A 23,931-nucleotide genomic window follows, 5' to 3' on the forward strand; every position below is an offset into this window, starting at 1 on the left:
ATGAGACCCACAGAGTTCAGCTTACAATAGTCCTCTAGAGACATGCCAAAATGAATCTCTCACTGAGAAGAGCGATTAGGCTCTGGGACAGACAGTGAGGGAGGGAAGAGATCTCACTTCTATCCCCACCTTACATCCAGCCCTGCAGGGTGCAATGGCCACCACCAGAGGCCTATGTCTGGAGCCCTGAGTGTTGAGCTGTGAGCTGCAGAGGCAGCGCCCGCTGGGGCTTAACAGGGCCTGTGGAGGCTGGTGTTTCCGGTTGTCTCAGCTGAAGAACAGGCTAGGCAGCCAAGGTGGATGAGGAAAACAAAATTCAGATGGGCTGAACTCTTGGCAGGTACAGGGGAGGGATCGCAGCGCTGCCTGTGAGCTGAGCAGAGTCGGCACGCATCATCTGTCTGCAGCCTGCCCTGCGTGGGCTCGGCTGCCCCGGAGCCAGACTCCTACCTGATGTACCACCAGCCTTCCAGGTTCTTGCGGATCACCTCCACTGTGACGCCCTTCTCGAAGCCAATCTCGTCCTTGCTCTGGCTGGTGTAGGGCTGCACGGTGACGTACTTCTCTTCTGTGCGTGGGCGGGTGGGTGAGAAAGCACAGTCATTCGAGGCTGAGGTGCAGATCCTATCCCCCATCCCCCCTGCCCCGCTGAGCCTTGCTCAGCCACTAACCTAACATGCCCTGGGCCAGCACTGGCTTTTCCAGAGAAGAAGAAAGGAGTGGAACTCAAGAGAGCAGAGGGGGGGGGGTCCCTGCTGTTCCCAGGATAAGCCAAAGCCAGGCAGGATTCTGGGGTACCAGCAAAGCCTCAGGCAGTGTGAAAACAGGTCCTCCAAGCCAGGGTGTGGGGTCCTTGAGTTTGGAAGACTCTGCTTTTCCTAGGGTCTAAGTCAAGAAACTGAGATGGACGCTGGGTGTCTCCTGAAGGCCTTGAACCCTAGCACATCCCCACTCAGAAAATGCCATGTCCCATCTATACTCCATCTGTAAGATTCCAGCCCTGTAAACCTCTTAAATTCTCTCAGCTTGACTTTCGGATGATTTCAGGGGCACCTTCCCTGAGTTTTCCCCATTAATAGAAGACTACGGCATTTCCATAAAGCAAAATCTACAGGCAGGAAGGCCTCAAGCCCCCTCCTCCTCCTGTACAGCCACATGCCTATCCCCCTGTGTGCCTTGAGGAGGAGGGTCCAAGTTTTCCCATAGCACTAGGATCTTGGAAAGAGCTTGTGGGGAAGGCTGAGCAGCAGACCTAAGGGCCCAGGGCTTCCATGTCTACTGAGATCCATTCCTGATGGGCAACTGACTGGCTGAGGCCACCCGCCTCTTACAGGAGTGTTGCTGGCCTGGGGCCCAGGGAGGAACATGCTGCCTGCCTCCTTCCCTACTGGAAGAAGTGGTTATCTGGAGATGCCCATGGGAGGACTTCCCTGAATCCTGCTGTGCTGATGCCTTCCTGGAGATCTGCAGTGGTACCCAGCACACACAGTAGGGGCTACTACTGTAGAGGCTTGGTCTCTATCAGAGAAGAGGAAAGCGGGGACTAGCAGGGACTTAATGAGAAGCTTGCTTGGGAGCTAAAAAGAGCAGGAGCCTGGCCTCAGAGCAGCATGCTGCTCCTGGCCCTCAGCTGTGATAGCCACCCCCGGACCTTGTCAGGCAGCCTGCCTCAGCTTCTGGGTGGCTACGGGGGTTAGGCGGGAGCTGCCACACCAACGCCCTGCTGTGGGAGGCCATCCATTCATTCTCTCCTGCATTAACAGGGTGCTGTCTGCAGCCCTGCCCTGGGCCAATAGCCTTTCCCTCTAGTAGAGGCAACTGTCCGAGCTGATGGACCATGGGCCATGCTTGTAAAACTGCCAAAAAGCAAAAGGTGGCTGAAGGCCACAGGAGGCCGCACAGCTCTTCATTAGGCTGGCTCTTAGCATAGGCCTTTCTCGGCATCAGCTAAGGAGAGCTCTGCTCAGGGCCTGCAGATTCCATCCCAGCTCTGCCCAGCCAGATCCTGACGAGGGCCCTGGAGAAGTTCCACAGGCTCCAGGCCAACCCTCTTCTCTCTTGCCTGCTCCATTTTCCAGCGGGGCACGGTAAACCCTGGCCTAGCCAGTGGCTAGAGGGACAGCGCCAGGTCTGGGGATCCAGGGCCTGAGGTCCAGGCAAGGCCTGGGCTCCACATTTTGCCTTTGTTCGGCCAGGCTATTTTTAAAAGCCTGTGGTTCGAGCAGGAAGCTATCAGGAAAGTTTTCCTAGGCAAGGTTGCTTTTGAAGAGAAAAATGACAGCCTTTCTCAGGGGAAGATTGGAGGAGCCCTGCCCTGCCCCACGGCTGAGAACAGGGCCCTGACCATGTGTTCAGCCTCTCAGATGCCAAGCCTGGCCACAGCAGCCTTTCATGTGTGTGTAGTGGACAGAGTCCAGGGTCAGCCACTTGGGACAGAGGGTAGAACCATGGGTATTGGTTCTGGCTAGTGAAGCTGGCTGCAAAAGACCCTGTACTTGGGGCACTGGGAACGTCATGCTTTCCCAGTTAAAATTCTGACTGGCACAGAGATTCATTCTATCCTGGTCACTGTGGTCAGAGAAGAGTTCAGTCCTGGTTCCTAACAGGGCGAGGCAGCCAGACCACCTCTCCCTGACTGTCTCTTTGGACAGGTGGTTCCCAGCTCTGGGAGAGAGATGCCCACCTCTGGTTGTCACAGGTGACTTGGGTCTTGGGCCATCCATCTTATAGGTGAGCTGAGGATAAGCAGAGACCGGTCCCCACTTCTGGACCTGGCCACAGAGCCTACGGTCAAGGGGAATGTCTAGACAGACAGATGTAAATGGTCTCTATAGATAGCTGAGTCTTCAGGGGGTCTGGGGTCTCTGGAAGAGATGCCCCTTTGAGAGACAGGGTTGAGGGAAGACAGGGTTGAGGGTCAGGGCCCCTGGGTTCTGTGATTAGGCCACGCAGAGGCGATGGCTCTCCGGCCCTGGTGAATGAAGGCTGGCCAGGAGGCCGGTGGGTGGGTAGGACGGGGGAGGTGGACAGCCTGTCTCAGTTTGGGAGGCAGGGGCTGGAAGACCTGCAGTTTCCAAACCACAGAAGCCTCCTCTTTCCAAACACTTTCCTCCCTGTCAGCAGTCTCTCTGCTCCACTCCTGGCCCCTCCTCTGATTCCAAAGGCCTGGCCAGCTGAAGGATAGGGAGCGGAGGCCCCGGGAAGCACTGACTTCTCTGATCCGCTTCCTTAGGACCCACTGCTGGTTGCCGCCTCCAGCTCTACCGCTCGAAGCATAGTGTCCACCAGCCAGCTCTCTGCAAGCCCTCTTCGGCTGACTGATTTAATGCAACACAGTTCATATGGCTAGGGCTGGGAAGTGTGTGATAATGAACATGAAGTAATGGCTTGCCTTTGCTCATGCATAGGTGACTGCAGAATTATGATTACTTGGGGATTTACACCTACACATATTGTTTTGTCTGAATTTACCATGTCTTCCCAGTATGAGGGGTTACATACATGTGTCATTCATGGGTATTGCTGCGGTTAAGCGAGGATGTGACTGGGAGCCGTGAATTGTACACAAACTCCATATGTGACTCTGTAAAGCAGCTGTATGCGGCAGGGCCTGTTGGGCACTCCTGGAATTGCTCTGCGTGAGTACCTCTGTCCACAGGGCTGGGTGCATGGAGGTGGTGGCTGGATATGGCTATGACACACACTAGTCACACCTGTAGCCTCCAGGGCCTTGTGTGGGCCTGTCTCTGGTCTCCATGTGCATCTGTGTGGTCATGCAGGCAACGGCATGTCTGCGGCTCAGCAAGTGATGGTATGTGGAACAGGCCAAACCTTTGTCCTCCTCGTGTGATTCTGGGCCCACATCCTATTTGTCTTTGCCACTAGAGCTGGAGGCCATGTTCCACCTCTTGGCAGAGCTGCTCCCTCCCTCCTCACTTTAGGGTGGCCTTTGTTTTAAATGCGGCCTGTTGCTGCTTCTCCATCTCAGGCCCCCTGTATCGGCCCCCAGGGCCCACACTAAGCCCTGCCTCCAGACAAGCTGGGTTCTTTATGGCCAACACTGTGAGTCAGCTATTGGCTGTAGCCATGCTAGAGTCTGACATTCTGTAGCCTGATTCTTGGGGTAGGCACTGAAATACACTGTCATTTGGGAACAAGCTTTGAGGGTGAGCATGTTGAGTCATGGGTATGAGACCCTGCTTTCCAGAGAGGCCCGTGTTCACTATAATTCCACCTCAGCTTCCAGCTGTATTGTTACCACAAGGAGGATACTCTCTGCTCTACTCTCTGTGGGGCAGGAGAGACTGACCACCCAGCATGAAGGTCTGCATATGTTTAGGGGTGCATCCAGAGGCTGGCCCTCCCGTCTCTCACTCCCCCGCCCCAAGTTCCTGGATGTTAGGAAGGATCTGGGCCAGACAGTCCTGACTCAGCAAATGTCACCTTTCCAGTCAGCCCAGGGCCTCCCCGGAGCCCTTGACTGGGCTCCCTGAGATCCTGCTGAGGCCCCTCCTCAGCGTTGGTTGGGGAATGCTCTCATGCCATGATTAGTTTGGCTTCTGTGCCTATCTAGGTTCAGGTGGAGCTACTGAAGAAGGGCTGTAAGCTGGCACAGCAGCTGACAGGAGAGCCGCAGCTGAGGGAGTCTTAATGGACAGCAGTAATAAAGGACAAAAGCCCTGGTGGGAACAGAAAGCTTTGCTCTCTCTCATATGTTCCCAGGACAGGGATGGCCTTCCTTGGAGACCCAGGGACTTCCCTCATACCTCTCTTCCCTTCCAAGGAACATAAAAACTCATCATGAGTCTCACATCCCTGATGCCCATGACACTAGCAAGCCAAAGTACCACTCCAACTCCCAAGCAAGGCTCTGTCCCCAGTTCGAGCTGCAGTGAATGAGGAGCCAATCTGGCCAGATCTGGGTGAGTCAGGAGACCACAGGCAGAGAGCAGAGCAGGCAAAGGAGAGGGTGTTAGTGAGAGATGGGCAGCTGCAGGAGGAGAGGCAGGCGCCCTCGGTCACCTCGGCTGTGCTGCCTGCTGACCATCCCGCCCAGGGTCCACCGGCGATCCAGGCGCCGCAGGTGAGCTTTGCGTCTCTTGGACACTGGCGTGAGAGATGGTGATGGTGCCCACGGCCCACACGAATCAAACCGGTGGAGAGAATGGAAATGAGGATGAGAGGGGATGGTGGAGGGGAGGAGAGAGGAAATGTGTGCACACTGCTGGGTTACCCGGCTGGGTGAGGAGTGGTCTGGTGGTGGCACTGTCAGAAGAGACAAATTCAGCCAACCCCCTTAGAGATGGGAAGACCCATCTGCAGCCCCCAGAGATTCTCTCCGAGTTCTAGACAGCATTGCTCTCCACTCACCAAGCATGGCTGTCAACTTGCCACTATGGCCAGGGGAAACGGGGACCCTTCCATGCTGGGTCAGAGCTCTCCCCACTAGGTGGGGTCTGGGGAGGGTGATGACTTTGCCTTGTATCTGAGTACCCAGGGCCTTACATGTAACCAGGTACTAGCCCAGGGGAGGTTTGCTGAATGACACACGTACCGGCAGATGCTACAGGCAAAGCTCTGTTCCACTGTTAGCCTTTGATGACCAAGACCACAACTCCCTAGATTCTCACTGCTCAAATCTGCTTTGCCTGGACACCACCACCACCATCACAGATAAATGCTGAGTTCCCATGTACCCTCAGCCCTGGCCTGGCTCCCCATGCTCTGCCTTCTTAGATGACTCCTCCTAAGGGAATGAACATCGGACCAGGGTGCCAGAGTGCCAGCTCACCTCACCCCCTAGCACCAAAGGAAGCTGCCAGACTGCCTAGTTCTGGGGAGGGTGGCTGGCTGGTAGAGAGAGTAAAAGTAACACTGTCCACACCTGGGCCAAAATCCAGTAAAACCTCTGGGAATATCCACTTGCCCCTGAGAAGAGTGGCCATGCAAACTGCTTCTTCTTCCTCTTTCTTAAGTTCTATTTTTTTTTAATTTTGTGTGTGTGCATGTATGCTCGCAGATGGCAGAAGAGAGCATTAGATCTCCTAGTATTGGGGTTTGAGATGCTTGGGAGCTGATATATGGATACTGGAGATTGAACACAGGTCCTCCTGAGGAGCAGGTCAGTGTTCTTAACTACTGAGCCATCTCTCTGGCCCTGCAAACTTCTTACAGAGGCCTAGGCAACAGGCTAGGAATGTGGGCTCCAACACAGAGCATGAAGGCAGGAGAGTTCTTAAAATGTGGCCAGAGTGCTGGAACACAAGTCCTACCAGAAGCATGCAGAGCAGCGACACCCGTGTGCACGCATACTCATATACACACCTGTGGATACAGACATTGCCATGGCTGTCCCCTAATCCTAATCCATCAGGGTCAAAGTCTTCCACAATCTGTCAGTTGTCTTGACACAACTCAGAGTCATCTGAGGGGATCTCAGTTAGGGATTACTTCTATCAGATTAGACTGTAGCCATCCTGGGATGTTATCTTTTTCCTTTCTTCCTTCCTTTCTTCCTTCCTTTCTTCCTCCCTCCCTTCCTTCCTCCCTCCCTCCCTCTCCCTTCCTTCCTTTCTTCCTTCCTTCCTTCCTAACTTCCTTCCTTCCTTCCTTCCTTCCTTCCTTCCTTCCTTTCTTCCTTCCTTCCTTCCTTCCTTCCTTCCTTCCTTCCTTCCTTCCTTCCTTCCTCCCTCCCTCTCTTCCTTCCTTCCTTCCTTCCTCCCTCCCTCCCTCTCTTCCTTCCTTTCTTCCTTCCTCCCTCCCTCCCTCCCTCTCTTCCTTCCTTCCATCCTTGACAGGGCTAGCCTTGAACTCACAGAGGCTGAGTACAGAGGGGCTCTGCCCCTCGAGTACTCAGATTAAAGGCCCGTGCCACCATCACCCAACAGTGGGCCAGTCTCTTGACTGTTAATTGATGCAGGAGGGTCTAGGTCCCTGTGGGCAGTATCATCCCTAGGTGGGGATGTCCTGGATTGTTTAAGAAGCTGGCTGATCAGAAACAGGGGTTAACCCAGTAAGCAGTGTTCCCTTTTTCTGCTTCAAGCTCCTGCCATGGCTACCCCTTGATCATCAAGGGAGAACTGTAATGTGGAAGGGAAACAAACCCTCTGCTCCCCTAGCTTGCTGTATGTCGCGAGGTTTATCACAGCCACAGAAACCTCACCAGAACAATCTGGTTCTACTTGTTCCATGTAAAATGCCCATGTTACTCTAACCAGGCCTGCTGAGCTGTTTCCCGCCTTGTCTGGTTCTCTCTGGGGCCTCTACAGCCACCCAATACCTCTGCTCTGTGCTTCCTGCTGTAGCCTTTTATGTCACACACGGTCCCTGACACAGTAGTGAGGCTACCTGCACTCAGACCTGATGAGGACAAACATGGGACTAAACATCTTGAGCTTCTGCCCTTATAGTTAGACATACGACATATATGTCATCTCCCAGAGTTGGTAATAAAGATTTGTTCCTGGCCTGGCATCGGGATGTTTGATGGTGTTTTAATTATAATTTTTTAAAATTTATTTTAAAATGGGGTCTCATGTAGCCCAGGCTAGCCTTGAATTCTTGATCCTCTCCCTCTGCCTTCCAAGTCTTAGGATTACAAGCATGCATTGCTACACTCAGAGAGCTGCTGTTTTGAGAGGCCTGGTTGGCTATGAAGAGTAGGGCACTAGGTAGGCGACAAGGTCTGGGGATTACAGACAGACTGGTACAACAGAACTGCATAAAGTCAGATAAAGGCTCAAAGACTCGAGGAGGGACCTAGGATCCGGAGTCCTGGTACAAGGTGGATGTGTACCGAGTCCCTCCTCTAATCACAGGCTGGAATAAGGCGCCGACACATGCAGGGTAGGGGCCCAATCATCAACAGAGTAGCTAACATCTTGGGGAAGGATGGATAAGGATCTGGCCCTGGCTGCCTATTTGGCTTGGGTAGCAGAGAGGAGGGGGATGGAGGCACAGGCCTGAAGGTGGCCTGAGCTGTGGGTGGTAGGTGTGTACTCCTCTGGCCTTCAGATGCTGCCACTTGGGTCACTCCTACTGACTGACCATTAGGGAAAAGATTCCTGCTGCCATGCCACAGGAGCATTGAAAGGCATTAGGAGCAGGGTGTGGAAAGTGGGGTGGCTCACAGTTACTGGGCCTGATGGCTTAGAGGGCAGAGGCAATCTCTGAAATGCACGGAGAAACACACAGAAGAATCTTAACGGAGCCAGAGCCAGTCAGAAAGTAGTATGGGAGCCTGAGCACCCCAGTGTCTGGTAGGCTGAGAGGGGGTTCACAGGACAGCCTGGGTCTGTACCACGAGGCACCTGTCCGTGTCCACAGCAGGATCACAGAGGGAGACAACACACAGCAGAAACCATGCCTGCCTGACCGCTTGGGGTCAGCTTTGCTGCAGGAAGTCCAGTGTGCAGCTGGGAGTAGAGGCAGGCCTTGTGGAGTTCTTGAGAGAAAGCCAGGGTTTCTAGCACTAAGCCTGTTCTCTACCGTAATGGTGTCTGAGACCCATAACCCAGCAGAGTGTTCCCTTTTCTGAGCCTCACAGGAGGGCTGACAAAGACAGGCCAGCATATGAGGTAAGTGCATGGACTGGTCTCCGTGAATGAATCTCAACGGAAGGGGCTTGGGTAAAATCCAACGCACTGTAGTAATTCAGGTGGCTTAGGGAGAAGAGTCAGGGAACTGTGTCCATGAGGGGCTTGTCCTAGAAAACCCTTCAGTCAAGCTTACTACTCTGCTAAGAACCCAGAGACCCTCACCTTCCCCAGTCTTGGAGGTGTTGATGTCCGAGTCATCTCGCGTGCCATTCTGGGCCTCCAGGTAGGTGGCAGGGACCCAGCCCTGCTCCTCAGATGTGCTTACAAACCACCAACCTGCAAAGGGGACAAGAAAGAACAGGCTGTGAATGCCACAGGACGGGGGCCAGGATGTTGAGAGCAGGAGTGGCCAGAGGGCAAGGCGTGCCCAGAGGAAAGGTGCTGAGCAGGGCAACCTGGGCACCTGGGAAAATCCTTGAGCAGCTACAGCAGCAAAGACAAATCGTTTTCCTGAGAGGAGGGACTGAGAGACCTCCCCCCATCATGGCGCACACCCGATGAAGACATTAAAAGTGTCCCCGTGCGCCATGTGGAACACACTGTTCAGGGAGGCAAGCACCGTCCCTGCACCATCCACCTGCCATCTTCCTGTTAGCCTCGCTGGGGCACTGGAGTCAGGCGGCCTCTGGCCATGTCACGTGACTGACTGACAGCAGTTTCTTTTCCCTAGCACGGGTCAGCAGTGCTCCCGCTCAGCTATGCGTGGCTGCCCTTGAAGCGTGTTGACATTGCAGTCACAGTAAGTGGGCACTGCATCCTCATGTGACCTCAGGCAACCAAAGCCTCCTTCATATCTCTTGCTCATCCATGTCGTTTGCTCACTCACTGGTTCATTCATTCAAGAACCAGTTACAGAAAAAATATCTGAACCCCCCCCAGGTCTTGGGACCTCTGGCTGTCTTCAGACCCTTACTTGCTCCATCTTCCCTCCCTTCTGCCGTTTGTCCTCCACTTCATCTGGCCTCCGAGGGTCCTTTCTGTTCAAGGCAGACTTTCCGGGGCCAGTTCAGTCCCCAGGGTTTCTCTTTGGGCAGCAAGTGGCAGCCTGAGAAGACACAGTGGAGGTTCTCCTAGACACCCCTAAACCGGGCTTGGAATGGCGACTGCTTGATGGGTGACATGAAAACCATAGAAGAGGAGAACCAACAGCCCATCACAACTAGGTAGGCCTTAGAACTCAAGTCATTTCCTAGGTCTTAAATTCAGCCCTCACTGTCCCTTACAACAGGCCTGGAGTCTGTGGACCAGCCGTTCCCATCCTTCTAGGAGGTTCCACAGTGCTCGGCATAGATGCTCTGCAAAGCCCATGGAGGCCCTGGCCTGTTTGCTCCAAAGATCTTAGTTGGGTCATTGACTTTCTTGGGTCTCTGTTTCTTCTGCTGCTGACAGTGTTGGCCCAATTACCTACCTTGAATCCTATGACCCGGGGCCCTTGCTGGCTGCTTGGCACAGGCCATGGTGGTCATCTCTCCCAGTGGTGAAAAAGGGCTGCAGGAGGCTCCTTCCCCACTGCACAGAGCAACTCTATAGCCCTGACTAGAACCTGAGTATTGGGCCTGTCCTCTTGCACTGTGCTGTCCTGGCAAGACCGGGCCACAGACAACCTGCAGGGGACTTCTATCTAAACCTTGGAGGCCCAAAGGCCTCCTGCATCAGGCTCATCACTTGGGCCAGAAGAGGGGAGCTGGATGTGATCTATCTACAAGATGATGGGCCTCTGGGTTAAGGAAGAAAGGAGATTTGACTTCTTATGAGAGAAGAGTTGAGGCTACTGAACAATTCAGGACAGGGAGACGCTGGTACCCACCTGTGGGGACAGGGTTGTAAATACTGGCAGGGCAGAAGCTAGTAATAATCTACTGATAGCCACTAGAATGCCTGCCTTTGGGGCTGTAGGTGTGGCTTTCAGGGCACCAGACAGCCAGACTTGGCTTCTGGGGAAAGAGACTGGTTCCAGGAGGCTCACATCCTGACAGAATGTGCTTTGAGCGGTGCTGAGAACCCATGACAGTGAGATGTTCACTTTGAGACCAAGGTCAGGCAGATGGTGCTTCTTGACTATGGGGAACCCCCTTAATCCTCTGCTTTTACCTCAGATGCTCTGACATTTGGGTAATAAATGCTGTCAGTGGCTGGAGAAGACTGATACATTCATGGATATGAAGAAAGGGCTTCATTGACCACCTCTGTTGAACCAGGAAGCTCCTCTAAGCACCACAAGCTGGCCAGTAAGTGCCAGGCTCTGTCTTCATTTTTATTTCCAAAGAGGTCTCTCTGTCTACTCTTTGCAGAGATGACTAGCAGGTGTCTCTGCAAGGGCTTTCTTTGGCTGCCCACTCATGGAGAGGATCAGGGAGGTAGCCACAGGCACAGAAAAAAATCACCAACGGCTCCTTCACCCTAGGCTTGAGGTGAAAGCCTTCCCCCCTCCTCTGCTGGGTTCAAGAGGGTGAAACACTCTGCAGGCTTAAGTGTCAAGCCTTAAGTGTCAAGTTCTTGGTGGACCCCCAAGAACTCAAGGGATAGTTACCAACTTGGGGTCACTTTTTAAGAGGCTCCAAAGTTTATACCTGAATTTGCTGCTGGAGGCTGTACCCATATCTCATCACACACCCTTCTGCTGGCCTGCAAAAGCCCATTCAGCTGTTGCTAAGTCAGTGTCCAGCAGGCCACAGAGCGTCTGCATAGCCTGGTCGATATGGGAACCCTTCTTCTGGGAGTGGATCTCTCTGGGCTAGGGCCAGGGGGTTTATTGTCAGAGGACAAAATAGGATTGGCTTTGAGGGAACAGTTCAGAAGCAGGTGTCCTGGTGAGGATTTGTCAAGATCTCTTCATGACCAACTTTCTTCCATCCCAAGGTGTCTCTACTGCCAGTGCCATCCTCTAAGGAATTTCCCAAAGCCCCAGGAAGGCAGGTGACTGGTGGTCTCATGGAGGCTGGGTGGTTATCTTCCAGTAATGGGGGCAGGACTAAGGGGGAATGTCCCTAAGGCAGAGGGCTGGTGGAAGAAACCAAGGATCATGTCTCCTCTGCATCTGAGGCCTAGAACTCTGACTTTCCCAGCAGGATTTCCTTATCTAATCAATCTATATCTGAACTCCTGGGAGGCAGATCCCTAAGCCAACCACATTCCTGTTGCTACCCTCTCCTTCCTGTATGGACCTTTCTCCTGTCTCAATGGGCTCTGACCCCAGGAGTCTGGGCCCTTCTCCCTTGCAGGCTTGTGTCCTCTCCCCTGATTTCCCTCATGGGTACTTTTGCTTGTCCATGCTGCTTCCCCCTTCCTGTGGAAGCAGATAGGTAGATGCTGGGCAACGCATTATCACAAGGCTCCTGTGTACCTCACACTGTCTCTAGGTGCTCTTTTTAAAATGTGACATGCCACAACTTCTGCAGTGTCTGGCCACACCCAAATACATCATCTCCCCTGGACATCAACTTAAGAGGACTTCATTCCCTTGCTGTGGCTCTGAGCACTGAGGCTGAGACAGTCATCCTCCTTAGAGCCTGGTGGCCAGCACTGCCTAAAAACACTAGCCTGGGTTTCTAATCCAGCCCCAGTACTCCCAGGACTGGGCTGGGCAGCTTCTAGGCCCCGCTGGAACCAGGTAGGATACTGGCTGTAGAGAAAAGTCTATCACTGGCTCAGCTCCACCAAGCCATGATGGGCATGAGTGAACATGGGTAGAGGACAGTGTCCACCTAGCTCCACACAAGACTCGCTAGGCTTGCTCCCACCCGTGGCTGCTAGCAGGCCTCTCCTTGATGCCATTGACTCACACATCAGTTGCTATAACTGGGGCTCCTGACACTAGCCACTGCTCTTCTACTGAGGGACAGACAGGCCCCAAACCTCTGAGTGTGGCCAACTGGCGTGAGCCAGGGCACCCTGTGGGGTTTCCAGATGCACCGGAAAGTGTGTACCTGTCCTGCAGTGTTTGTGCGTGTACGTGTGAATGGACAAGGGTACATGGGGGGGGAGGTAGTGATGCATGTATGTCGTGTGTGCACAGGTAGGCACAGATACATGTGGGAACAGAGGTCTGCAACTGCATGCATTTCATAGCCAAACACGGTAAGAATGCTCAGCTCCTCACACAGGCTACTTTAGTCACTCTACAGGACGTTAGAAAATAATGTCATTGTCGCTAAGTGTCCCGCTTTCTAGAGATGAGGAAGACCTAGGGAGTTCAGCTAGAGTGTGGAGTCTCAGCCACTATAAATGAAGTGTGTTTGTCTCCTGCGTGACAGTGGGGGTGACTCCTTGACATGCTGGGTCCTTTACTACTGGCACTTATGTTATCCTGGTTTTATATATCCTAGCTGTGTGACCTTGGGCAAGCTACTAGACCTTCCTGAGTCTCAGTCTAATGTCCCTTCTGACATTAGAGTAACCAAGGCGTCCCATCTCGTAAGGGTGAAGAGTTGACCCGGAGAAGACACCAGTGGCTGAGTTGAGCCAGTGCCAGTGTGGTGGTGCTGTTAATCACTAGGGCATCCATGCCCCATGGATAGCTGAGGTGATGTGCTTTCCACACAAGCTGAGGTGATGTGCTTTCCACACAAGCAAGATGGCCATTCCACCTAGAGGGCCCGCAGGGGTAGGCAGGAGCCCCTATCCCTGTTGCTGAATGGAGAACTGCAGAGGAACTTGTTTTGGGGGGCCCAAGAGGGAGCTCCGTGTGGGTGTGTGACATGCAAGAGAAGCCCCGGGCTGGGGAGTTATCTATGAGAGCAGGCTCCTGCAGCTGCCCCTGCTCCTCTTCCTTCCCTGGGGTCCTTCCCAGGAATTACAGGCCATTCACGGGCAGCCCTGCTTGGTAGGCCTCCTCAAGAACCTCCCCCTTTATCTTGGTCCAAGTGCCAAGGGGAGGGAGGGAGGGAGAGAGAGAGAGAGAGAGAGAGAGAGAGAGAGAGAGAGAGAGAGAGAGAAACAAGAGCTGTGCCCAGCATGTTCAGCTAAGGGTGGGGATGTAGAAGGCATGGACCAAGTCCAGCGCCAGGCAGGATCTGCTCAGGCTCTGGAGCCAGATGCCGGGTCTCAGGCCACAGGCAAATCTTTGGTGACCACTGGGCTGTTACCTAAGAGTCTATCTATCTGGCCAGTTTCTGGGAATGATTTTATAACTGAATCTTTCCAATGCTGGCACTTGGAGGTAGGGTTAGACAAAGAAAAAAAGAGAAAAGACCAGAAGGAAAGAGAGAGGCATAGGAAGAAGAGCAGTGAGAGAGCAGCTGGGGCTGAGCCTCTCCAGGAGGGGGCGGAGCCTGGTTGGGGCTGGGGGAGTGGCAGGAAGTGATGGGCACTCCCAGGCCACTTCTGTCCCCAGGGTGACCAGGCCACAATGGCCTCCTTAAGTAGGGAGGATAATGAGCTCATTAGGGCCAGAGTGAGGCCAGCTGTATACAATTAGGATGTTAATAAAGTCTTGTGAGGTCACTGCTCAGCTTAGGACAAAGCAGTAGGCGGGGGAGGGGAGACCCTACTCCTTCCTCCCCTTTTGAAATCCTCCCAATCCTACCAGATGCAGAGATGGGTCCTCCTTGAGGCCCCTTCACTTCCCACTCTTCTGGCTCTGCTGACCCTGGGACTGGACCCAGTTTGGATCCTGGCTTCACTACTTCCTAACTGGGCCACTGGGCCTCTTTGAGCCTCACTGGCATGCTAGGATAATAACTGTCTACGGGGGGACAGGGGGGCACAGTACTGTCAGTCACCTAGGATTTTTATTGAGCTCCTGGCACTGCTGCCAGGAACTCTCAGTGAAAGGAAAGTCACTCCCTAAGAACACACCTGGAGGTTCCCCTTCCCCACCAACCCCAGGCAGGGCATGCAGCTGTTGTCCTCCCTGCTCCAGCCTTGGTGGCAGCCCCTTGGCCCACACCCAGGATTTCCAGACAGGCTACAGCTCTGGTTTTGGAACCTGAGAAACCTTGCAACCCTGAGGTGAGCTCCAGACCTTGCTTTTGTACCCTATGCAGTGTCCCAACTCTTTCCCACTTGAGCTAACGACACTCACCTCAGAGCCGAGTTCATATGTGGCACTATCTCTAACCCAGGCCTCCTCCGGCTTTCATACCCAGGTTGCAAAGGGTGTCATGGAACCAAATACTGAAGAAACTGCAGACATTTTGGGTCTTGATTCTGGGGGACCAGAAGCCCATCCTACCAGAATCCTCATCTAGCACCCTAATCTGCGTCCATAAATGCAAGTGTTTCCTTGGCGTAGGCTTGGAGAAGTGGGAGAGTGAGGATTGGTAGGCATCAAATGATGAAGAGAGTCGGGAGATGTAAACACTCAGCCCCTGGCCAGTGCTGAGCCCTAAGGCCCTGGCCTCCGCTTCATTTCCTTCCTATCACTGTACAGCAGATCCAGGGCTTCTCTCTAGAGGGACCAGAGGAACAGGAAATGCATCCCACTCCTACATGCTGTGCCTTTAAGAACAGTGAAAGGCCAGCCTCCCTGGGCCAGGCCTCCCCTGGTCAGAAGGCTCTGTCACCGTATCCTCTTGCCAAGACACACTCCAGCTCTCAGCATGTGGCCTCCACTGTCCAAAGAAAACAGGAGAGGCTTTGGAGCCGGTCACAGCCTCCCCAGTCCCTCCTGTGCACAGCCACACAGCCCTGCCCTCCTGACCCACTCACCTACTCCTACCCTCGGCACTCACCCTCTTTTGTTGTCCAAGGCCCACTCCCTTCCCCCATGTGGGGCCTTGAGGCCATAGGGCCCAGAACCTTCCCAGGGTGCCTGGATGCCAAGACCATGAGCACAAACTGCCTACATCACCATTTGGAAGGCTCCGTGGAGCCCGTGGCAGGGAGGCAGGAGCTGGGCTGCTGCCACCTCTCCTAGCTTGGGCTGCCTACCTCACTGGATGAACCCGGAGTTAGGCTGAGGTCTGTCAAGCCCACAGAGCTCTGATGGAGCTGAGCAAGTCAGTGTTCTGGGTGAGGTACTGAGAAGGTGGTTATCTACCAAGCATTTGCAGGCAGAGAGAGGTACATGACAGAAGAGCAGGCAGAGACAGGTTTAAAAAGGCTCTCCAACTATAGACTGTCTGGGATCAAACCCCAGCCCTTCCTAACTAATGAAATTTATAGCTATTTCCTCATCTGTAAAGTGGCCCTAGATAGTACAGTGTGTGTGTATGGATCAGATACACCTTACTGTTCTAACAATACAATGTATAGCAATAATATCCAATTACACATTAGATAAAAAGATTTCAAAATGACACCTGATTTCGAACTGTTTGCCAAGAGCTAGCCTTCCATTATTTTAAGTGCAAATCATGGAAAAGAAATGAAGACCTCAGGGTTGGGCAGAAGGATCTTAAGTGATCAGCGCCCGTGTGCATGTGTGTAACGGAGATTTAGTCTTGGTGACACTGTCATTTGGTTTTGATCTGGGGAGGTATGGATCTGATGCTTTGGGCATAGTGGTGAACACCGTGCAGCAGGAGGCAGAGGCAGGAGGATCAGAAGTTCAGTGTCATCCTTTACTCCATAGAGAGCTTGAGGCCAGCCTTGGCTGCATGAGACCCTGAGAAGGAAGAAAGGAAGAGAGGGAAAGAGGAAGGGTCGGAGGAGAAAGAAATATGTAGATCTGGCAATATTTAGGGTAGACAGGGTGGTGGGGATGGAGGGTAAAGGACTAGGGAATGCAGGACAGCAGAGCACCGGGGCACAGCCACAGGCTGGGTGAGTTAAGGAATGAGTCTGCTTGGCTAAGTGCCACAGGAGGGCCTGGGCAGCTCCTGCCCTGCATGTGCTAGTGGCTGATGCAAGGCTTGTTGCAGAAAGGGAAGATGCCCAGTGATCAGATCTGGAGTGAGGGCAGAATTCAGAGAGGGGGCTTGAGGGGCCTAGCAGATACGGTCTGCTGGGGAGCAGAAGGGACAGTCTGTGGGAGCATGAGCAAGGGCAGAGTGGAAGAGGAAGGGCTCATCCTGGTGACATCCAGGATGGGGAGAGGGGAGAAGGGAGATGGAGACAGAGACAGGCACTGTTTCTTGTCCACCTTTTCATCTCCCAAACAGGAGATGTGCTCAGAAAGGCCTCGACCCAGCAAGGTAATGCTTAATAAAAAGGTAAGGAATATGAGCAGTAGGACAGACGTGGCTAGAGGAAGGAGACCTCTGAAGATGACGGAGGAGCGGGAACTGCAGAAAGTGAACAGATACAGGCATGAGCTACTTAGACTCGGGGCTGAATGGTCACATTCCAAGCAGCAGAACTCTTCAAAAAGTGATGACATATCTCCTGCAATCCCCGAAAAGGAGCGAAGTGTCTTTCCTGAGAAGGGCGGAGGACAGGGATCTGTGGTCCCGACGCTCAGAGTGGGTCCTAGACTGAGATGCTCCCGGGGGGCAAGTGAACCCAGGGAGAGGAGGCAACACTGTCAGCTACCTGCAAATGCTGCTGGGTCTGTTTTGAGGAGAATCCTGTGAGCACTTGGCAAAGGTTCTATACATCGCCATCAGGAATCTCAAGATGCCGAAATGGGAGCAAGGCTGGGGGACACAAAAATATGCCAGGCCCCAGCTTTCAAGGAAGGAGGAGGCAAATGCCAGAGCAGAGAGTAATGCTTCAACGAAGGTCATGGAATCAGCAAGGCAGATTCCCCAGGGATGTTTACTAGGGCTCTATAGACTGACCCAACTATGCTGGACAGAGAAGCAGGCCTGGGACGCTGGTAGCCAAGTGACCTGCTAGCAGGTCAGGATGGACCAAAGCACACACTTCTGGGCCCTTGAGTCCACGTAATTTCCCCAGCCTCTGGGGCTGTAGGGTTCCAGGAGCCCCAGCTGCTGGCTGGTATGTCCACAGAGGGTTGGTAGGAGCCTGTCCTGATAGATGTTTTAATCAGCACAGGGTGAGGACATACATACTGCACCATCTCATTGAAGAGGCTGAGAAGAGGCTGTGCCAGGACCAGAGGGAGAAGGGGGGGCCTAAACAGATGGTAATGACAAGTTAGGATCTAACAAGATGCTAAGTATCATATGGCGAGATGAAAAGGCACAGCTTAACACAGGGACCTCAGAAGTGGGTTTCCACTGTCTCCATGGGCCTGGTAGAGAATGCTGGCTTGGTGATGTGACTCAGCAGTTAAGAATACATACAGCTCTTGCAGAGGAACTGAGTTCCTAGCACCCAACTTAGGCATCTCAGAACTATCTGTAACTCCAGCTCCAGGGGATCTGATGCTTCCGGCTTGTGGGCACCTGCACACAAGTGCACATACCCTTACACAGATGACCCCCTCCCCCAACCTACATAAAAGTGAAAATAAATACCCAGGGCAAAGGAGGATTGGCTTGGCAACAAGGGGGAACAAGGCTCTGTCTCCCGACCTGAAACCCCAAGCTGCCTTAGGAATGACTGCAAGCCACACAGCTAAGTGGCTGCATCCGGACTAGCAGGTCTGACTCTTGAGGCAGCCTTCATCCAGCTCTCCTTCAGAACACCCCACCCACCATTCATTCCTTACGGAGGAGACCAACGCCAGGCTCTTCCACCTTAACATGGGTTCTGGGGATCCAACTCTGGTTTCTAGGCTTATGAAGCATGCATATGCTCAGTCGGTGCACCTCAGCAGCTCTGATGGTGCCATAACTCATCCCACAAACTATCTCACCGACGAAACCTGCCCGTTAACTGGTTCCTCTCTGAGCCACTGCTGCTTTCAAGCGACCCAGTCTCCAAATACTCAAAGGTGTGGCTTTTCCCCCATCAGCCCCACCTCCAAGTTACACCTCCTCTGTGCTGTGGGACAGGGCGAGGCAGGGACACCCACCTAGTATGAGATCTAACCCCAAGGGCTTTTCCAGGTAAGAGCGAGCTCAGATCAGCATTTCTCAAACCTCAGATGTCCCCACACCACACCACATCTTTGCCATTCCCCACAGCTACGCATTCTATAGCTTGTATAATACAAAGCTGCGTGCCATCCAAATGGGGCCAACTTCTGAAAAATGTATCACGGTTTCACTGTTCATGAGCAGTGCAGAATGTACTCTAAACATGCACCTAGGTGGTCTAGCTCAGTTCACTGAAGGGGTCTTGTGATATAATGAAGAGATGTCATAGTGTGAATCGTATGAGACCAGTAACATCCTAACATAGCAGACTGCGTTAGAGTAATTTTTTTAACTATATAAATAGGAATACATAGTAAAACAATGCCAAAAAGTATGTATAGTAAATATATGTTAAGTAATATGTAGTTATTCATCAGTTATATTTATATACTGGGCATAACTGTGTGTATGCTGTATCTTTATATGATGGATACTGCAGCTTAAATTGTTGAGCCAGAAACGGTGGCGCACACCTTGAATCCCTGTGCTGGTAGGGCAGAGGCAGGCAGATCTCTGTGAGTTCAAGGCCAGTTGGGGCTACATAGGGAAATCCTGTTCTAACATATATGTATGCATACACACATATACACAGAGACTGGGACTCCTGTGATAGACAGACAGACAGATAGACAGACAGACAGATAGATAGATACTGTTAGGGGTTTTTTTGTTTTGTTTTGTTTTGTTCTTTTAAGTCAGAGTCTCGTATGTGGCCCAAGCTGTCCTTGGACTTGTGATCTCCTGCCTCTGCCTCCTGAATGTGGGGACACAGCAGCACAGGTTTATTTACATCACGATTATCAACATGAGTTATATTTTCCACTATGACATTACAACAGCTCCAGCAACACCAGGAGATAGGAATTCACTTCCGCTCTAACCTTATATATGGGCTGTATCCTGTTCCCTCTGTTCCTGAGGAGATCTGAAGAGAGAGCCGGTCATTGTAGAACACCAAACCAAGACAGAAAGGGGCCAACCATGCCCACCGTGTGAAACAGACGTGTCGCATACACTTCCCTGTACTGCCAAGACCACTGCAAGAAGCGTGCTTGGGGGGATGGGAGGTGAGGTGGATGATGGTTCCAGGGAACACACCTCCTATCAGAATTGACACCTGCTTGTCTATGGAGCTGGAGGAAGAGGCTGGATGAGGCACTTGTGAGTAAGGAAGGGAATCTGAAATCCCTGCCAGAGCTGTGGGGAGAGGGAAAAAACAAAACAAACAACAAAACAAAACCCGAAAGAGCAAAGCAACATGACTTTCTTTGTTTTGGCAGTGCGGAGCTAAGGCTGTGGGCTATCCTGTGGCTGTTAATTTTGAGGGGTAGGTAGCAGTGCTGGGAAGTGAAGCTAGGATCTGGTGAAAAGTTCTACTACTACTCCCCAGCCTGTCTGGTAATCTCAGTTTTTATTTTATTTTATTTTATTTTATTTTATTTTATTTTATTTTATTTTATTTTATTTTATGATTTTGTGAGTGTGTGTCTGTGTATGTGTGTCTTGTGTGTGCAGGTGCCTCTGGAGGCCAGAAGAAGGTGTCACATGCCATGAAACTGGAGTCACCAGTGGTTGTAAGCTGCCTGATAGAGGCATGGGCTGGGAATAGGACTCAAGTCCTCTGGGGGGCAGAAAGCGCTCTTTCCAGGACTTAAGAAGGACACGTGCATGTAACAGCATATGTTCCTCTTCTCTTTTGCTAAAACTAGAAGTTTCCTGGCTTCACTGAGTAGGTTTCTACTAGGAGCTGTAACCTCCCTCCCGGCTGAGTCCAGCCCCTCTTCAATTGGGCAAAAATAAAACGGGGGCAATTGCAACTTTAAAGACCATCTCTATAAACAAAACAAACCCACTCTACAATTTGTCGAGGGCATTCCTCCCTCCAAACCCTCCTTACTTAATTTCTGGGGAATTTTAAATAGAGGGCTTGCAGTGATTCTGCTCCGCCTGACGTCAGTGGCTTTCTGACCACGTGGATTCCTCCGCACACTGTGGCGAGCCACCAATGCCCCTGCTTTTCCAGGCGCCCTTCCCAGTTGGAAACGCGGAGCCTCCGGTGTCACCCTAGTGTACTGTGAGACAGTGTCCCTCCTGGGGCCCTCTAACTGCAGTCCTTGCCCCAAGCCCTCCAACAGCTCATCAAGCTCCGGAGCAACACCTGTACTAGTGTTTGCTTACGCTGACAGCTTAAAACAAAATGTAAATACGCTCCCAGAAAGATGTCCTCCTGTGCCGTATACTGCACGCAAAACTACTATCCACGTAGAAGATAACTGGAAAAATACATCCAGTAATGCCTTGAAGCTACTAAGGCAGGTTCAACAAGACGCCCAATCAGGACACATCCCCCCCTCCCCGTAAAGGCTACTGATGAATTCTCGAACACTGCAGGAGCCCCAGCGAGCACTTTCTCCTCTACCCAAGGTGGAGTCAAAGAGAAGCAAGGGGACAGAGAGCTACTTGGCAGGTGTCCAGGAGCACATGTGTACAAACTGCTCTTTGGGAAACACTGATTGCTGCTGTGGTTTAACGTCCTGCGGGCCCCAGGCTACCCACAGCTACACAAAACAGAGCCTCCACACAACCTCCACACACGTAGCTCAGCCACCAGCAAGCGTTGAGGTGGCCTACAGATGACTCCCTCCGAAAAATGGAAACAGACCCCTGCCCTCCCTACCGTGGGGCTGCTCCGAGGTAAGAGAGGGGAAACTTGCTTTGGAGAGGCTCTAGGTCACTGGGGCCAAATTCAGGAATCCATTAGACTCCTCTACCCCGCCCCCTCGATGTCACTACTGCCAGGGACTTGAGGGTCGCCTACCCATGCCTGTCAGAGAAAAAGGATGGGAAGTAACTGCCACTTGGTTATTTTCTTTATCTACAGCCACATGGGATTCAAATATCAGCCCAGTTTTACAGAGAGAAGGCCTGGAACAGTGAGCTGCATGTTGGTCACAGGCTGGCTAGTCACAGGCTGGCTTCTCATAGCGTGGGAGCACTAGTATCTCTATGTCTCCCGATCAGCTGTCACTCTGGCTTCCTGCCCTCAGCCGCCCTGGCACCCTGACCTGAGGGTTGAGTTGACCACGTCCTCAGCCAGAGCAAGACATCTCTGAGGGCAGCATCTTGTTCAGCTTGGCACCCTGCAGGGCCCCAGCCTGGCTTGCAGGTTTTGGACAGAGAAGGGGCTGTTGAGAACACAAGGTGATGAGAGAGTGGCACGGGCTTCTCTGGTCTATGCAGTCACACCCAGGCCCTCTCAGCACAGGCTCAAGATCCCCCACGCTCAGCTTCTGGGGTCCATGTAAGCTGGGCTGGTCCTCCTCAGCCCCCATCACTCTAGCCCAGCACCTTCTGCTCGAAGGGACTGCAGCTATCCCCTGGGCAATCCTTCTCCAGTTCCCCAGTGCTGGGGAGTAACTGACAGCACCCCCTCTCACTTGGGGGGGCTCCCACAGGGGACTGAAATACAGAATGTTTTTCTTGGCTGTCTGAATGGCCGCAGCCACACAGGAGGCAGGCACTCCCATCCACAAGAGCTGGAGCCCCTGAAACCTGCTGGTGAACCCAACTGGAACATTTCCACTTCGGCCTCTCCCCTCTCAGGGATGGAAAAGCAAAGTTCAGGGAGGACAGGAGGCCACTCAAGAGGGACAGGCCTACTCCCAGGTTAAGGCTCCTGGAGGGACGGGGGATGGGAAAGATACCCGTCTGAGGCGGCCATGCAGTCTGGCTGCAGGCTCCACCAGCACCATGTGCACAGTTTCACATCCAGGGTCCATGAGGAAGCCCTCCCCTGTGGGTACCACCTGGAGCTCTGGAGAAGGTTGTCCCAAATACCTGATCCCCTTGCCCCCTGAGAACAGAGGGGAGACAGCTGCACCCAAAACAGCTTCCTTGCCACTGTGTCCTACTCAGTGCCTACAGAACCACGGAGGAGTTTCCGGCTGCTGCACAGCATACGTGAAGGCTGGCTGACGGCATGAGTTCCGTGGCGTGGCTCTTTGGCCTGTGTAATGGAGGTCACACTACTACACTGTGCAGGACGGTGGGAATCATAACCACAGGGGAGGGTGTTCGTCTCCATGCCTGGCATAAAGCTAATTCTAGATCCACTCATTTGCCTTCTGCATAGGCGTCTCATTGTCTCCAGAGAGCAGCAAATCTCTGCATCTCCTTGTCCTGGGATGACTGCTGTGGAGCCTTGGGGGGGTTTGGAGTAGTGCAGCAGGAGGCTCTCTGAATGTCCTGCTCCACTTCACTTCCATGTCTCCATGGGTAGCACCAACTTATTTCCCCGATTCCCGAGACTGTGTCTGATGCAGATGCTACCCCAATGTCAGAGAAAGATCCCTTTAAACCAGCTATTCCCCTAGTCCATGCCCAGCTCACTACACACTCTCCACAACGATGGGCCAGGCAGTGGTGACAGACACACAGGATTACCAATGAGAGAGGCAGCTCTTCCAATACTACCAACATTGGGGGGAGGGGCACACACATGCAGAAGGTCACCGAGCAATGATGGCTAACTGTTTCCTCTTTAATTCTTCTATGAAGGTCTTTCTAACACACGTCTGTGCCTGGCACACATAACAGGAGATAAAGGTCCATACGTGAATAGATAAACAAAAGTGTCTCCTGTCTCTGCTGGCTACACGCTTGCTTGTTTGCTTGTTTCTGGATTTTTCCATTTTGAATAAGGCTGATCAGTTCCCTCTCTGCAGGCAGAGGTGAGGGAGGAAGCTGGGGAGTTAACTGACTTAGCCTGCCCATCGTATTCTCATCTCTCAGCTGCCAACTTGCCCAACCAATTCTGAACTCTTGGAGGGGCAGCTCCATTCTAGAAAGATTCTTTAGTGAGAAGTCCTAGCCAGAGTCCTGCAGCAGAAAGCGGGACAGAGATGGGCTACAAGAATCCCTTTCCTGTTTTGGCAATGACAGGCCCAAGACACTCCCATCTGAGTCTCTAGCCCTTGGCTGTGGCACGCCACAGTGCCATTTTATGGAGAAGCAGCAGTATTGGTAATGCCATGTCATCAGCTGAGCCTGCCCCTTAAATTGGAACCCTGTGTCTCTATTCCCTTCTTCCTGCCTTGGCCTCTGGATCAGAACCTGCCCGGTTGGCTTAGCTCTCATCCAGTTACCCACCTGGGAACCACATCTACAAGTTTAGGTGGTAGACTATCCCCATGGAGTTTGAGAGAAGGGCCTGTGGAGTGCAGACTAGACTGAGGCCTAAAATGTTCCCTATTGCTGTGTCAATGTCAAGAGGCTTTGACCCCACTGCAAGCGGAAGACCTCTGGAGGTAAGTTTGTATTTGCCTATGCAATGAGGCCTAGGACAGTGCTGGGCCCTGGAAGCAGAAGAGGGGATATATTTATAAGCAGAAGAGGTCCTAGTGAGGCAGGACCCCTGGATGATAATTTTCCTTATGCAAATCTCATATGATGAGCTAAACACCTTCCTT

General features: G+C 52.6%; 1 protein-coding gene across 4 annotated transcripts in view; it reads right to left on the reverse strand.

Annotated features, from left to right (window-relative positions):
- Positions 1-23,931, reverse strand: part of Sh3pxd2a (SH3 and PX domains 2A) — a 204,687-nt gene that overhangs the window by 17,926 nt on the left and 162,830 nt on the right. For 3 of the 4 annotated variants that reach the window (XM_021640215.2, XM_021640216.2, XM_021640223.2), the window contains 3 exons: positions 8,760-8,873; positions 5,023-5,106; positions 451-568 (listed from right to left, as the gene is read on the reverse strand). In XM_021640215.2, coding sequence (XP_021495890.1) covers positions 451-568; positions 5,023-5,106; positions 8,760-8,873 — 316 coding nt within the window. The remainder of the gene's footprint in view (positions 1-450; positions 569-5,022; positions 5,107-8,759; positions 8,874-23,931) is intronic. The other variant, XM_021640217.2, reaches the window with a different exon arrangement.

The sequence above is a fragment of the Meriones unguiculatus genome, chromosome 1 (genome assembly GCF_030254825.1).
Source record: "Meriones unguiculatus strain TT.TT164.6M chromosome 1, Bangor_MerUng_6.1, whole genome shotgun sequence".
NCBI lineage: Eukaryota > Metazoa > Chordata > Mammalia > Rodentia > Muridae > Meriones > Meriones unguiculatus.